The sequence below is a fragment of the Poecilia reticulata genome, chromosome 2 (genome assembly GCF_904066995.2).
Source record: "Poecilia reticulata chromosome 2, P_reticulata-male-v2, whole genome shotgun sequence".
NCBI lineage: Eukaryota > Metazoa > Chordata > Actinopteri > Cyprinodontiformes > Poeciliidae > Poecilia > Poecilia reticulata.
In genome coordinates this window covers 35,148,599-35,162,350 of record NC_088831.1, presented here as the reverse complement: position 1 = coordinate 35,162,350, position 13,752 = coordinate 35,148,599, and the positions used below count along the sequence as shown (strand labels likewise).

The 13,752-nt window shown below is 39.7% G+C and overlaps 1 protein-coding gene across 1 annotated transcript; it reads left to right on the top strand.

The window, feature by feature from the left end:
- On the top strand, positions 1–13,449 carry heg1 (heart development protein with EGF-like domains 1). Its single transcript, XM_081604466.1, has 14 exons — positions 1–518; positions 5,805–7,119; positions 7,567–8,039; positions 9,563–9,676; positions 9,797–9,919; positions 10,011–10,096; positions 10,254–10,309; positions 10,444–10,604; positions 10,927–11,061; positions 11,192–11,234; positions 11,322–11,359; positions 11,470–11,557; positions 11,736–11,913; positions 12,293–13,449. Exons 1-14 carry the CDS (start codon positions 245–247, stop codon positions 12,434–12,436), a joined length of 3,228 nt encoding a protein of 1,075 aa, XP_081460592.1. The 5' UTR covers positions 1–244; the 3' UTR covers positions 12,437–13,449.
- Positions 13,450–13,752: the final 303 nt, after the last annotated feature.

Here is a 13,752-nt window from a genome sequence, read left to right as displayed (position 1 = left end):
AGCCCGGGCTCCTCCGCCGTGATAACAGGCTGCAGCTTCGGCTCTGTTATCTTCCGCTCCCCGCCAGCAGAACTACGGATCTCCTCCGGACCTTCAGCAGGAGTCACACATTTCCCATCTAAACTTTCTCCAACAACGGGAGCGCTCGTCCCATGGTGTCCCCGGTGGAGGACTCCCGGGCATCCACTCGTGTTGGCGGAATCGATCTGCGGCCGCTACTTCGGGGGTCTTAGAAAAAAAAGTCATGGAAACGTGGTTTTTGAATCAAGTCCTCCTCTGCTCTCTGTCGGTGCTGGGTCTGGGTCTGCCGGGGCCCCTCCGGGCAGGGACCCCCGGCTACAACAGCACGAATTCGGTAACGGACGGGTTGTATTACTCAGCGGGCACAGAAGAACCCAGCAACACCGAAAACGGTGGAACTTCAACTTCATATTCCAGCGAGAGTTTATCACCGTCACAGAGGGATCTCCTGCTCACACACACGGCTGGAACCGACGCTGCTACCGCGGGGCACCTCGGTAAGAACACAGAACGAGAGTCCGGCAGATAATAGAAAGTTTATTATGCGAAAGTGTTAAACCATATCTCCTAATGTAGCTTTTAATTTAGGATGCAAAAGTGATGAATAGCTTCAGCATGCAGCATGGGAGCTTGTTGCTTCCAGACTGAACTACTCTAAACACGTGATAAACGGTAGTTATCCTGTTGTAGCAATGAGGTTGTTTCAGAGCTAAATAAATAAAAACGGAGCCAATATATTTTTTTGTCCCCACGCTGTTTTTGAAAGAGTGTTTTTAAATTCCGAATGAAATTTAATTTAAAGCTGTCTTTTATGTAGAAAACAGAACTAAAACCGTAAATAATGAATAATGAGCGAGTAATGATAGCATTAGTCTAAGCTGGATCCAGTTTTATTTGTGTTGTCCACAAAGAAACAGAAAACAAAAACTGATTAAGTGGTCCTCAATTCGCTCCTATTTAAATTTTTTTTTTACGACTCACACTAAATAAAATTCTTAGAAGTCATATCAAAAATTTAGTCGCCATTTTTTTTTCATACAGCTTGTAAATCTAATGGTAAATAATAGATAAATTTGCCACATTGTTTTAATAAGAAATGTAACAAAAAATGTGGTTAGAATTTAACTAAAGATGGTTGTTCAGTCACCTGGTGGTGTCCAACAGAATGGTGTGCCTGATATGTCTGGGTGTAGAATGTTAAATAAATGAAAAGGGTTTAAGGTTTTTTTTTTAATTCTTTAATCAATGTAGCAGCAAATCTGAAGTCAAACTTGCTACCAAGCTGAGGGTCTTCACCCTCCTTTAATTAGTTAAGTGGCCATTTACTTGTTAAACCTACACAACTTGGGTTCGGTACCAACATGGGCTGAAAGGTCACTCAGAGGAGCATCCCGTTACCCCCAAACTGCATGCAACATATATTACATGAATGCTATTATGTTTTGCCAATGCACTCAGTAATATGTCGTGAAGTAAAATGTATGCAAACTGTTGAGCTCTATTATTAGTGAAATGGAGGAAGTTTGTTTTGCATTTAACTAATAAAGTATCTGTTTATGAAAGTAGTCCCTTCCAGCTACCATAAGTGAACTTGATGAAGTTCTTCCGATATAAAGAAAATGCAGACGGAGCTGAAACTCAATTATGACATCATGAATGCGGAGCAGCATCCTCAGATGACTCCACTCTGGGCAGCATACTCTAATTTCCTGTAGTTTATGTACTCTGTCAATTGGCAGAGATAAGACTCACACAAGAACACATTCATGAAAAGTTTTTGCTTTTACACATGCAGAAGATATAGTCATAGTCATATGATGATTTAAAAAATATATATTTATTTTGCTTTTGAGGGAATTAGGGACACATTTCCTGCACACAAACCATTGGGCATTTTATTCTATCATTAGCTCACAGTTAGTTTTCAGACTAATAAAACAAATTGGGGATAATGTCTCAGATCCTTCTACTTTCTACAAAACTTTCTACTGCTATCTTTAATTCAAGAGAGATTATTATGCCTTAATGCAATCCTGGAAAGCCAGTCATCAAGGCTTTGTTCATTTTTGGTGAATTGATTCAAAACATTTTTAGTTAAATGAAGGCACACTTCAAACACACTGCTTCCTGTGTGACACCATTGGAAAATCAAAAGAAATCGGCCATGATGTCAGGAGAAATTTCTGAACCTCCACGACTCTGAAGATAGCAGTTTTATCTGTTCAAGACCTTATATGCAAGTGTAATGTCCAGCCATCATACCATTCAAGAGACAGGTTATGTGTCGCAGATACAAATCTTGTTCAGCACGAAATGCATAAAAGACCTAAAGAAGGTGTTTAAAGAGTGTAGCTGAGTGAAAGTCCTCTCAGCGAGAAAGGCTTGTGTGGTGGCCTGGTTCAAGTAGAACTGAAGTGTTTGGACATAATCACCATTGTGACATTTGGAGGAAAATAGGAAAACATACAAGTTGTAGAACAAGATCCCATCTGTGAAATATGGGGTTGGCGACATAATAGTGTCATTTTCTACAAGAGGGATTGTTGCACATTCAAAATGGATGCTACCACAAGAAAATACAGTTTGTGGATCAATATCAAAGCAACATCTCAAGATATCAGCCAGACAGTTAAAGTTTGAGCACAAATGGGTCTCATAAGTGGATAGTAACCCAAAGCATAACGGCAAAAAACCTTTTTTTTTTTTGACTAGGGCCTTGTTTCTTTGGAAAGTTTGTTGTTTTTTTTAAAGAAAGTTTCTGAGTAGAGCTAAAAAGACATGTGAGTAACACAGTCTACAACCTGAGTCAATTTTTGTCAGGAGCAATTGACCAAACATCCAGCAAATTATAGTTTGCAGCATGTGCAAGGGTACACAAAATAGTTGATCCAAGTCTTTAGTTTTAAAAGGTAACAATATGTCTATAAACTTCTGACTTTGAGTAAAGTTTAAAAGAAAATTCACCCAAAAAAAAAATGTTTCTCATTATTCTCTAAATAAAAATAAGTTTGGCAAACCTAAAATAAAACAGATCAATTTTAGTCTCATTTAAGATTAGACATTGTCAAAAATGTTTTTGTTATAGATATTGTTATTAATATCTGGTATCAGTGGTACATATGTCTCAGATTACATAAAAACCAGCTTTCCTCTCAAAGATTTTTTTTATTTATAACTGAAAAACAAGATAACTAGAACTGTATAATACACATTAAAATGCAACTATTTATGCAATGTGAATGTAGGCAATGTTTTAATCACAAAGAACATTGATTAAATACTGGGTGTATTGTATTTCAAGAGCCATCATTTCATGCTGCATGTCAATAATACATTTGTCCAAGTGTATGAACTATGCTTGTTCTTGATGTCCACACCTACTGTTAAAGTTTTGTAGCGATAGGGGGATAAAGATGATGAAAATTAAAAACCAGAGAAGAGTCAGGGAAATATGGCTTAAATTAAACCTCACATCTATATTAAAAATTGCAGGAATTCCTAATATAGTCCAGTGTGGTATTAAAATGAGCTCCCTGATTGTGCAGCAAAAATAGTGCTGGAATCTGGATGCCTTTCTTATTTAATGTTGTATTTTATTTTAGGTAATATTTCTTAATAGGCGAAACGCGTTGATTTCTTTTTACGGCAATTTTTATTATTATTTATGCTCTTTCAGGCTGGGTAATTAGGATGATGTGTTTCTAGTTTTATTTGGCCTGTGTGGGTTTGGCGAGATATTTCGGACATTCCCACCAACACCCTCTTTGATTCATGCAGTTACACTCGGTCCAAGTGGGAGCCGTCCCAAAACGTTTTATAACACCAATGCCCTGACTCTGTGCTGCGCTTGAAGGCATGGATGCTGCAAGGAAGGAGAAGACTAAAATGACTAACACAGAGCCTCAAGGTCATGGTCATATTGCAGCTGACCATCAACATTTGCAGCTTTCTGGTCACAGCTGAACCACCGGGCAACAGAACGTATGCACAAATTAGATTCACTTGTTTATTCACAGCACTTTTAATAATTTGTCACTAAGGAAGTCGGACATGCTAAACCAGAGAGAACGGTTTCTGAAGCATGTCAGATGTGAAGACACAACACTGACAACTGTGTTAACAGCTAAGAGATAAACAGCAGAGTGATCTGGGAGTGTCCATCACTTTCTGCCAGCACCCCGTTCCAGTCTTAGTTTTGTTTCCCAGGATGGATCCAGAGGGAGACAAAAAAAAAAAAAAAAGCATTATTGAGAGTGACACATGCGGAGGAACTAAGAGGGAAAAACAGTCTGATGACCCCTTTTCTCATCCTCGTAGCTTCCCACCGTCCAGGCAGTTCTCCTGCTGAATCCACCTTTTATACAAGTTCTGCATGGGAGCCGTTTGTGGCACCATCGCTAACCCCTTTTCTCAGACCTGGAGAGAGGCCAGATAAAAGACCACACAAGACCAGAGAGATAAGCAGAGGAAGAAATCTCACTCACACCAGGCCACTAACTGTGTTTAGGCAAGTAGTTATTTTCATACAGCCAATTTATGGGAGGTAAATCCTAAAACAAATAAAAATGTATTTATTTCATAGGGATTGTTGGGGTATACCACTAATTATAGTAAAAATAATGGCTGGAATATGATGCAGCAATAAAAGATTCATTTATTTTGATGATTGCTGCACGTCTTTCACACGGGTGCCAATAATTGTGGAGCATTTGGAGGACAATGGAAAGTAGTTGGTAAACGTCAGGACAGATAAATAAAATGCTAATTGACATACAGGTCATATGAGTTGTTATGGTTCCACATTTACTGCATTATTTCAGCTGGAAAAAATTACATCTCTAACCAAAATGTAATTCACAGCTCATCTTGTGTTCTGAACAAACAAAGTAATGAATAAACTGAATGTCAACACCATAATGTTGCTCTGCGGGTGATGCTAAGAGTCAAGTAATTTAAATACAACATGGAACAATGTTTCTAGGTGGGGACCTTTGCTGCATACCATTCCTCTTCATGCCGCCCTTGATTCTCAGCTGTCAACTTCAAAATACCACAAAAATGTCCCCAAATCGGCAATGGCATCCCTGTCGTCACATTCTTTTCGTTTCTGGTTGTGTTCGGGGAGTTTATATGTGACCAAACCATTTTTAACCAGCCTAAAAGAGACCTTTGAACAATGAAAACACGCCCAGATCCATGCTTTGCCGGTTTCTGCCAATCGCCCTGTGCTCACTCAGCTTTAGGAAGGAAATGGCAGATTCCCAGCAGAGACAGTCACTTCCATATTTAGGACTTCAAGCCATTGTTAGGAGTAGACAAACTGGCTGCCAGTTGTTCTCCACCCAAAATTTACTGCCCATACAAAACGTTTTGTTCACCCTGACAGCATCTTCTCACTGTCTGCACCCTCCACAGGTCCCAGGCTTCCTGGTGAGCGCCCTCTATTGGGCAATATTAAATGGTTGCGAAATCAGAATTTCAAGGATTTTACTAAATCATGACAGCATTTCTATGAATTTGCTTTAGTGAATTCAGGTTTCTTTGAAAAATCTGGAGTGTAATTTATGTATTTTAGTAGTTTGACTAATAATGTCAAACAAAAAAAAGAAAAATGTATTATGAAAAAATATTACGTTTACATGATAATTTGATAAAAATAGATTACTCAGATTATCAAACCTGGTGCATCTTAGTCTTTACGAGTTCATGTCGTACTGTTTCAGAAAGCACACAATGAGAAAATTAATCTTTGGTTTTTGCTTCTGTTTTTTTTGTATTTGCAGACACGGAGCAGACAGAAACCTTCACAGAAACAAGCAGCAGGTTTCCTGAGGCCACAAATCTGTCCACAAAGCCACTTACCTCCTCCTTTATAACTACCACTGAGTTCAGTAGTATCAGCAGCAGCGACAGTAGTAGTAGCACTAGTAGTGGTAGCAGCAGCAGCAGTAGTAGTAGTAGTAGTACTAGTAGTAGTAGTAGTAGTACTAGTAGTGTCAGTAGTAGTAGTAGTACTAGTAGTGGTGGTGGTAGTAGCAGCAGCGACAGTAGTAGTAGTAGTACTAGTAATAGTAGTAGTAGCAGCAGCGATAGTAGTAGTAGTAGTAGTAGTACTAGCAGTGGCAGCAGCAGTAGTAGTAGTAGTGGAAGTAGTAGCAGCAGTAATAATAGTAGTAACATCAGCAGCAGTAGTACTAGTAGCAGTAGCATTGTCAGTAGTAGCAGTGGCTTTACTAACACAAACCAGATGCCAGTAATCTCCCACTCTGTGTCCACGGAGGACAAACCCTGGCTGTTTCCTGAGGATGAAACCATGTCCCAGGACAGTCCGGATACGACGCTCCGTTTGGGGGACGCTACGTCTTCGGTGTCGCAGACCGGCACACTCACCGGCAGAACCTACACAACAACTGTAAGCCGTGCCGGGGAAAGAACCCTGCTCTCTGTTACCTCCTCTAACAACAGCACCTCATCGGCATTTACGGAGGACTCGAGCTCCCGTCAGCCTCCGTCCACCTGGGGTGTCCCTCCCCACAGGCCTGTGGAAACCGAGGATTATACTCAAAGTGCCCCGTCTACAAGGACTGATGGGAGAGAAACTACAGAACAGAGAGTGACTGGGAGTTTTTCTGAAACTAATGGTCCAGCAGTGGCCAGCGGAACCCCGGGTTTAACCGGACAACCTAACGCCACAAAGCATCAGCTTTCTTTAACATCTCAGGAGATATCTAACTCAACTCCACCTCTCAGGGTGACAGAGCCCAGCACTGATCAGTCAGACGCACCTGTTTCCTCCACCCCTCCTTTCACTTCACACTCAGAGGGTCCAGTAAATGGCTCTGGGACGGATCAGGATTCTGGCAGCAGTGTTGGATTGTCCACAGAGATGACCACTGGAGCCCAGAGCCCCAACACTCAGAACCAGGAAGGCACAGAAGGCCTTTCACCCGAAACCAGTGAGGATAGCGTGGGTTCAGGTTTGACTACTGTGCCCTCAACAATCAGCAGTTCATCTGAAATGGATGAGTCTCAGACAAACGTGCCAAGGACGGTTACCGGGATCTTCCTCACTCCTACACCAGTCACTGCCACCGAGAGGTAAAAATATATATTTTTTACCAGTTGGTTCTCAAAGAAGCTAATCAATTTCAGTTAGCGTTTGCGCCCCCTGCTGGTGGTAGAAAAACAGTAGTGGATAATAGCAAAGTGGAAGGAAATGATGCATGGTGTACACATTATTTCAGATGTAAAAAATGTATTTTAAAAAGTGTTAATTTGTATTCAGGCCTCTCAGTTACCTTCAGAAAATCAGTTACCTTCAAAAAATAATCTAATATGTAAAAGGAGCCCAGTTGTGTCAAATTTAATCTCTGTATAAATAAAGCTGGTCTTTGAAGGCCTCAGAGGTTTCTTAGAGCACATCAGTGAAGAAAAGATCAAGTGCTATAAGTATTTTTTAGCAAGATCCTGCACATATTTAAAATTTAGTTAATTCAGAAACAAAACTACTTTGAGATTTAAGCAATTTTCTCTTCGTTTTAACAGACCACAGACAACAGAAGAAAACACCTTTAAGTCAACTGCTTTTACCACCAGCAGCATGGATTCCACTGTTCCTTCCCTACCAGCAACATCAGCAGCAGTGCTGAGCAGCAGCTCTAGTAGCTATGCTACAGAATCCATTACAGAGACCACCGTCCCGTCCACTTCACCTTCCTCCACAGCGCCCACCCCGACCCTGCAGACCTCTGCAGCACTCCCGGCAGTCCAAACGCAGAGGCCTTCAACTAAGATGGTCATTCCTACTAAAGCAGCAACCACGCAGGCAGAAACAAGCACAGGGACCCAAAGACTCACCACAACGCAAAGTCAGTACAGCAAAACCACCGACGGTCACAGCACTCCTGCCAGGACTACAGAGGCTGTACACACCACCAAGAAACAGACGGACGGAGGGGCCACAGAGCTGGAAGTGACGACGGTGCCCACTGCGGTCCAAACCGCCAGACTGCCACAAAGTGAGTTACTGACCTAATTCACGCTCACACTTTGATGTTATTAGGTTCACTGATGTGACCTTTGCACAGCATGTTCTTCTCATCCCTGAATCAGGTCTTGTATGTCATAGAGGGTAACGTTAAAAGTACAAATGTTTCACATATATATATATATATATATATATATATATATATATATATATATATATATATATATATATATATATATATATCTTTCCGTCTAAACCAGACTTAAGACTCACAAGCTCTACTAATCTCCTCTCGACTCTGGTTGCTACGGTAACGTTTACATATCCCTTCAAAATAAGATACAGATGCGCCACAAAGACGAACATTTTACTTTTGTGAAAATTTTAACTCAAGATAATGACTAACGGGAGCCCTGAGCTTGTTTCTCTGCAACGAGACGGTCCCATCTGGGAGTGATGAGAGACAATGACACCCGAAGTGTTGCAGTTTGAAGCTTCATTACCTCATTAGCAGCCGGTCGCCGCATGTAGTACAGAGCGGGCTTGTAATGTGGGACTCACCTACCGGTCCGGGATAAATCCATTCTGCTGTCTCTTCTCTGGGCCTGTTCCCCTTTGCAAAGAAACTTTCCAAAGACATCTGATCTGTTTCTTACTCATTTTGCTGCTTGTGGGCTCAGTGTTGGCGCGCAAGTAACCGAGAGAATCCGGTTAAAGGATTTTCAAAATAAAAGATCCTCCAGACTCAATACATAAAACGGAAATATTTAATTATTTCTTGCGCGGCCCGGTACCAATTGGTCCACGGACCGGTACCGGTCCACGGACCGGGGGTTGGGAACCACTGTGATAGATGACAGATATTGTTAATGCGCGACAAAATGACTAGAAAATAAAAAAAATTAAAAAAAATTTCATAAACTGAAGCTAAGTTGTTTTATTTTCAGAGTAACTGTCGATTTTAACTCTTAAGGTTAAAGTGATCAATTTTTCACAAATGAATTCAGGTTCATCTTTGTAGGTTTTTAGCGACGTCCTGTGGTGAAAGCACGTATTGCAGCCAGTTTGCCTCTCATTTTAAACATGTAGGGGACGGACTAAGGAGTACTTCATTTTTCTCTGCGTATTCCTGTTAAATATTGCACAGCACACATTGCACTTATTCATAAAACATAACAACCATCACAACAGGTTTGTTTATATTATCTGCCTAAGAGCTAGTAAATCCAACACTGAAACTTCTGTTGCATCAATATTAAGAGCTGTGCCGTGCAAGACCTTTTCCGATGCAGTCTCAGTGGTGTAACGTGGTCGGAATCCTAACTGAAATAGCAGACCTATTACATCTGAAAAGAAGAATTAGAAAGCTGCTACATTTAATTTATTATAAAGGCATTTTAGAAGAAACATCCTAAAAATAGGACTGGCATTCTTTGTGCACATAGATAGTTATGCTGTAGTCTGCTTTACAGCAGAAAAAAAAGATTTGGTGTAAAAGAAAAAAAAAAAGAATGTTTTGATGCCAATATGCTTTTTGACCTCCCTGACTGCCAGGAAATCCCTGCGTGTCGAACCCTTGCATGAACGGAGGGATGTGTGTGAGCTATAAGGGACCAGAGTTCATCTGTCAGTGTCAGAAGGCCTGGACAGGACCCACCTGTGACCAAGGTGATGTCATGTTTACACGATCAAAACAAATTTGCAGAATACGAAGAAAATGACTGATATTTACAGGTCAGAAAGAGTTCCTCTTATATTGTATTTTTTTTTCGCACCTACTGTGTTCAGATATGGATGAGTGTAAGCAGAGCCCCTGCCCGACTGGCTCCAAGTGCTTAAACTCAAACGGCTCCTTCAACTGTGAATGTCCACTCGGCTATCATCTTGAGGATGGACGGACGTGCACCAGAGGTGATCCTGAAATACAAATCAGTCCACTTTATGGCTTTGTTGAAGTTATTCCAGCTTGCTCACTGCAGGCTTTTCTTTTCTCCTTCTATAGTAAAGACATTTCTGGGAACTTTCAGTTTTAACAGACATGATCATTTCAAAACCCTGGCCATGTATGAGAGAGAGATCATACAGCTGGTAAGTCTCGCTCTACAATGCAAAAATAATGCGACAAAATATAAAATACTGAGGTAAATACAATATACAAGGCCATACATAGTTTTGCAAGACACTTTAACGTGCATCATCACTGCCTATATCTTCATATAGTTAATACTTAATGTATCTCATTCAGCTCAACGTGTCACTGTCGGTCCTCCGAGGCTATAGTCGCTCAACACTAAGGAGCAAGTAAGTCTGCAGCACACTTCAACTTTTACATACATATTCTGTTGATGATGCTTATTTTAAAATACTTTAATTTGCTAAAAAAAAATAAATAAAAATAAGTAAAACAAATAAAACAGTGCGATTGTTCCCCATAGGGAGCAGGGCGGGGTTCGTATCTTGGCTGTCAACATGTTTTCCATCTCCACTGATGTGACGACAACTGAAGTGTACAACAGCATCCAGATGTCTCTGAGCAACTGCAGCTCGTCGTTGACCCACTGCAGAATGGTCCTGCAGCATCAGCTCTCCTACCACAGTGAGTTGATTAGCATCAACATCACCATCATCAAGATCGATAAGCTTTACTTCTCTTTCTTTCTGAGATGTCTTGGAAGGTTTCCTTTGGGCAGTTGATCAAATCTAGCAGTGTATATATATGAATAGCCGCCAGGGGGCAGAGTTTATCCAAAAACATTTACCAGTCTCAACAGATGGCATTCAGACCACTGTCTTGGTGGAGAATCACAGATTATCTGAATTAGAAAAGCATCACTTCCAACATTCTCCATTACAGATATAAACGATTTAGACATAAACTTTTAATTTAATATCAACAATGACTCTTAATTGTGTTCCAGTGGAGAGCTTATGTGAAGCTCAGAAGACTCAGTGTGATGCCGAGCGCTCAACCTGCACTGACAGCAGTGGCACGGCTTACTGCCAGTGTCTCCAGGGATATTACAAACACAACCCAGAAGACTTGTCCTGCCTAGGTAAGCTCTCTTCCTCATTATAGAATAATGACAGATAAATAAATTGCTCACTTGAAGAAAAAGAACAACAGAATATTTAGTTTGATTTGTTTAAATGATTAAAAATAATGCCAGTTTTGTCTTATTTCAGAATGCAGGGATGGATACAAGCTGGAAAATGGCACATGTGTCGCGTGAGTCAAACTTTGTTTATTGGTGCTGTCAAACCAGTAAAATGTAACGTTTAAAGTTCTAAAGTAGTTTTTGTTTCTGCTTTTCAGGTGCACTTTTGGATTTGGGGGCTTCAATTGTGCCAATTGTAAGTAGATCTACCTGACCAATAATGTTCAGTCTATTTCTAACAAATTCATGTGTTATTGGTATTAATTTTTTAATAATTGCAATCTCTTTCTTATTTTAACACTACAGTTTATAAGCTGATTGCAGTTGTGGTGGCACCTGCAGGAGGCGCTCTCCTCCTCATCCTCATCATTGCTCTAATTGTCACTTGCTGCAAGTAAGATGGCTTTCCTTGTCAGAGAATCTAAAAAAAAAAAAAAATTATATATATATATATATATATAAGTATATTTTTATATAAATCTAATAATTTAATTAGTTTTATTTAATTAGTTTTATCTGGCTTATGTTTGTGTTTTCTGTAAGTTTTAATTTTAAAAATGTCAACCTTTCAGGAAAGACAAAAATGACATCAATAAAATCATCTTCAAGAGTGGAGACATGCAAATGTCGCCGTATGCAGACTTCCCCAAAAATAATCGTATATCCATGGAGTGGGGCAGGGAGACCATCGAGATGCAGGAAAATGGCAGCACAAAAAACTTGCTGCAGATGACTGACATTTACTATTCTGTAAGTAGATTTTATTTTAATGTTCATTTTACAATATTATAACCTTTCCTGGGGCCAACAAGGTTTCAAGGTTCAAGAAGAAGTATGGGAATGTAGTCTAAGCTGAGAAGAACATGTAGCGCTATACCTTAGAAAAAAAATCTAACATTTCAGGAAAACAGAGAGACATGTTCAAATGATTAAAACTCCAGTTTTTGAGTCAACTACGCCACAGAGAGACGCACATCATTATCATACAGACTGATTAGCACACAAAAAAATCCTGAAAAAGAGGCCAACATTATCGATAGGCAATTTTTTTACCCCATCTCAGTTGATACAGTTGCTAATTTCAACAAGATCAAATATTTAAAGTATTTTCTGCATTGTTTCCCCACAGCCTGCTTTGCGTAACTCCGACCTGGAGAGAAATGGCCTGTATCCGTTCACGGGTCTGCCGGGTTCGCGCCACTCATGCATTTACCCCGCCCAGTTGAACCCTTCCTTCATAAGCGATGATTCTCGGAGAAGAGACTACTTCTGAATGTTTTGCTCTGGACCCACACACATCCTCTAACTCCTACTGTAATGCATTATGATTTTTATTGTTGCCACGGGAAGGTTTATGAGTAAAATCTGAAATCAGAGTTCAACACAGAAACCTGTGAGCTGCTGTGTGGTGTGTGGCGCATTTTAAACACAACTATTTTGCAAGTGAAATCCTTTTCCCTGTGACCATTTCAGTGTTTTTGCATGTTTTGAATCATTTAGTTCAACTTCTACAGGCCTTTGTAAATGGAGCGATTCATCCATTGTTTTAATGCAAAGGTGAATGGTCCATTACAGTTTGTGTTTTGTCTGCCTCTCGTGTTCAGTTATTGCTGCCTGGCTATGAAGCACTGCACTGATACACAGTGAAACAAAACCATTCTCCTTTATAAGATTTTAAAAAGGTGAAACGGGCATCAGCAAAATGGTCCAAAAACATCTAAAAATACCAATGGTGCAGCACCTGGAATACAAGTCCACAACACTGCTGTAATAAGAAATCTGTTTTTATAAATCTTGAAAAAAATGTGGAGCTTAACAAATAACTAAAAAAAATGTCTAAAGATTGGATCTATACTGACTGAATAATGATTTTGTAACCTGATGCTAGCTGTTATTTATTCCAAGTATGCCCAAGTTGTCCACATGTAGCACAATGGTTATCTCAATCATACACACTGACTGACTTCAAAGGGATAAACCTGTGGCTTTACGTGTGTGTAAGTGTTTGCGTGTGCACACAATAATGAGGGTAATGTGTGCGTGTGTGTGTGTGTGTGTTCGTGTGTGTGTGCGTGTGTGAGTAGGTGGGTGCAAAATAATAATTACCAGAAAATATTATAACTCTCCATAAGTGTTTGAATGTAAAGATGTATCATAATTTGCTGTTGCTGACATGGATTATTATTTTTATGAGTGTTTTCCTGCTGGTTTTGTGTGTTTATATGATGTGTTGATTCTGGCGTTTTAGTCGGAAGTGTTTATTTAAATAAAAAAATACCAAAATTATTTTATTTTTTTTTGCCTGCAATTTATTCCTGAATTTAATTAATTAAAACACTTAACAAACTATTTTCTCAATTCACATATTTTACACATGAGACAACGGAGCCTGGGGAATGTTATAGGAGCAGAATAATTATTATTGACAAGAGAAAAGTATTTTCAGTTAAAGTGGGAGACATTAGTATTAAGTTCATTTTTTTGTTTACATAAAACATCTACATTTGTCTATACATGACATATAGAGAAGTGAAACATCAAGGATGAGAACAATAATACGTATAAAGTGATGAACACATTGAAGACGAC

Excerpts from the sequence above, each read along its gene's own strand:
- heg1 (XM_081604466.1), top strand. The coding sequence starts at position 245 with ATGGAAACGTGGTTTTTGAATCAAGTCCTCCTCTGCTCTCTGTCGGTG. Across the intron at positions 10,310-10,443 it reads CGCTCAACACTAAGGAGCAA|GGAGCAGGGCGGGGTTCGTA; the intron begins GTAAGTCTGCAG and ends TGTTCCCCATAG. Across the intron at positions 10,605-10,926 it reads GCATCAGCTCTCCTACCACA|TGGAGAGCTTATGTGAAGCT; the intron begins GTGAGTTGATTA and ends ATTGTGTTCCAG.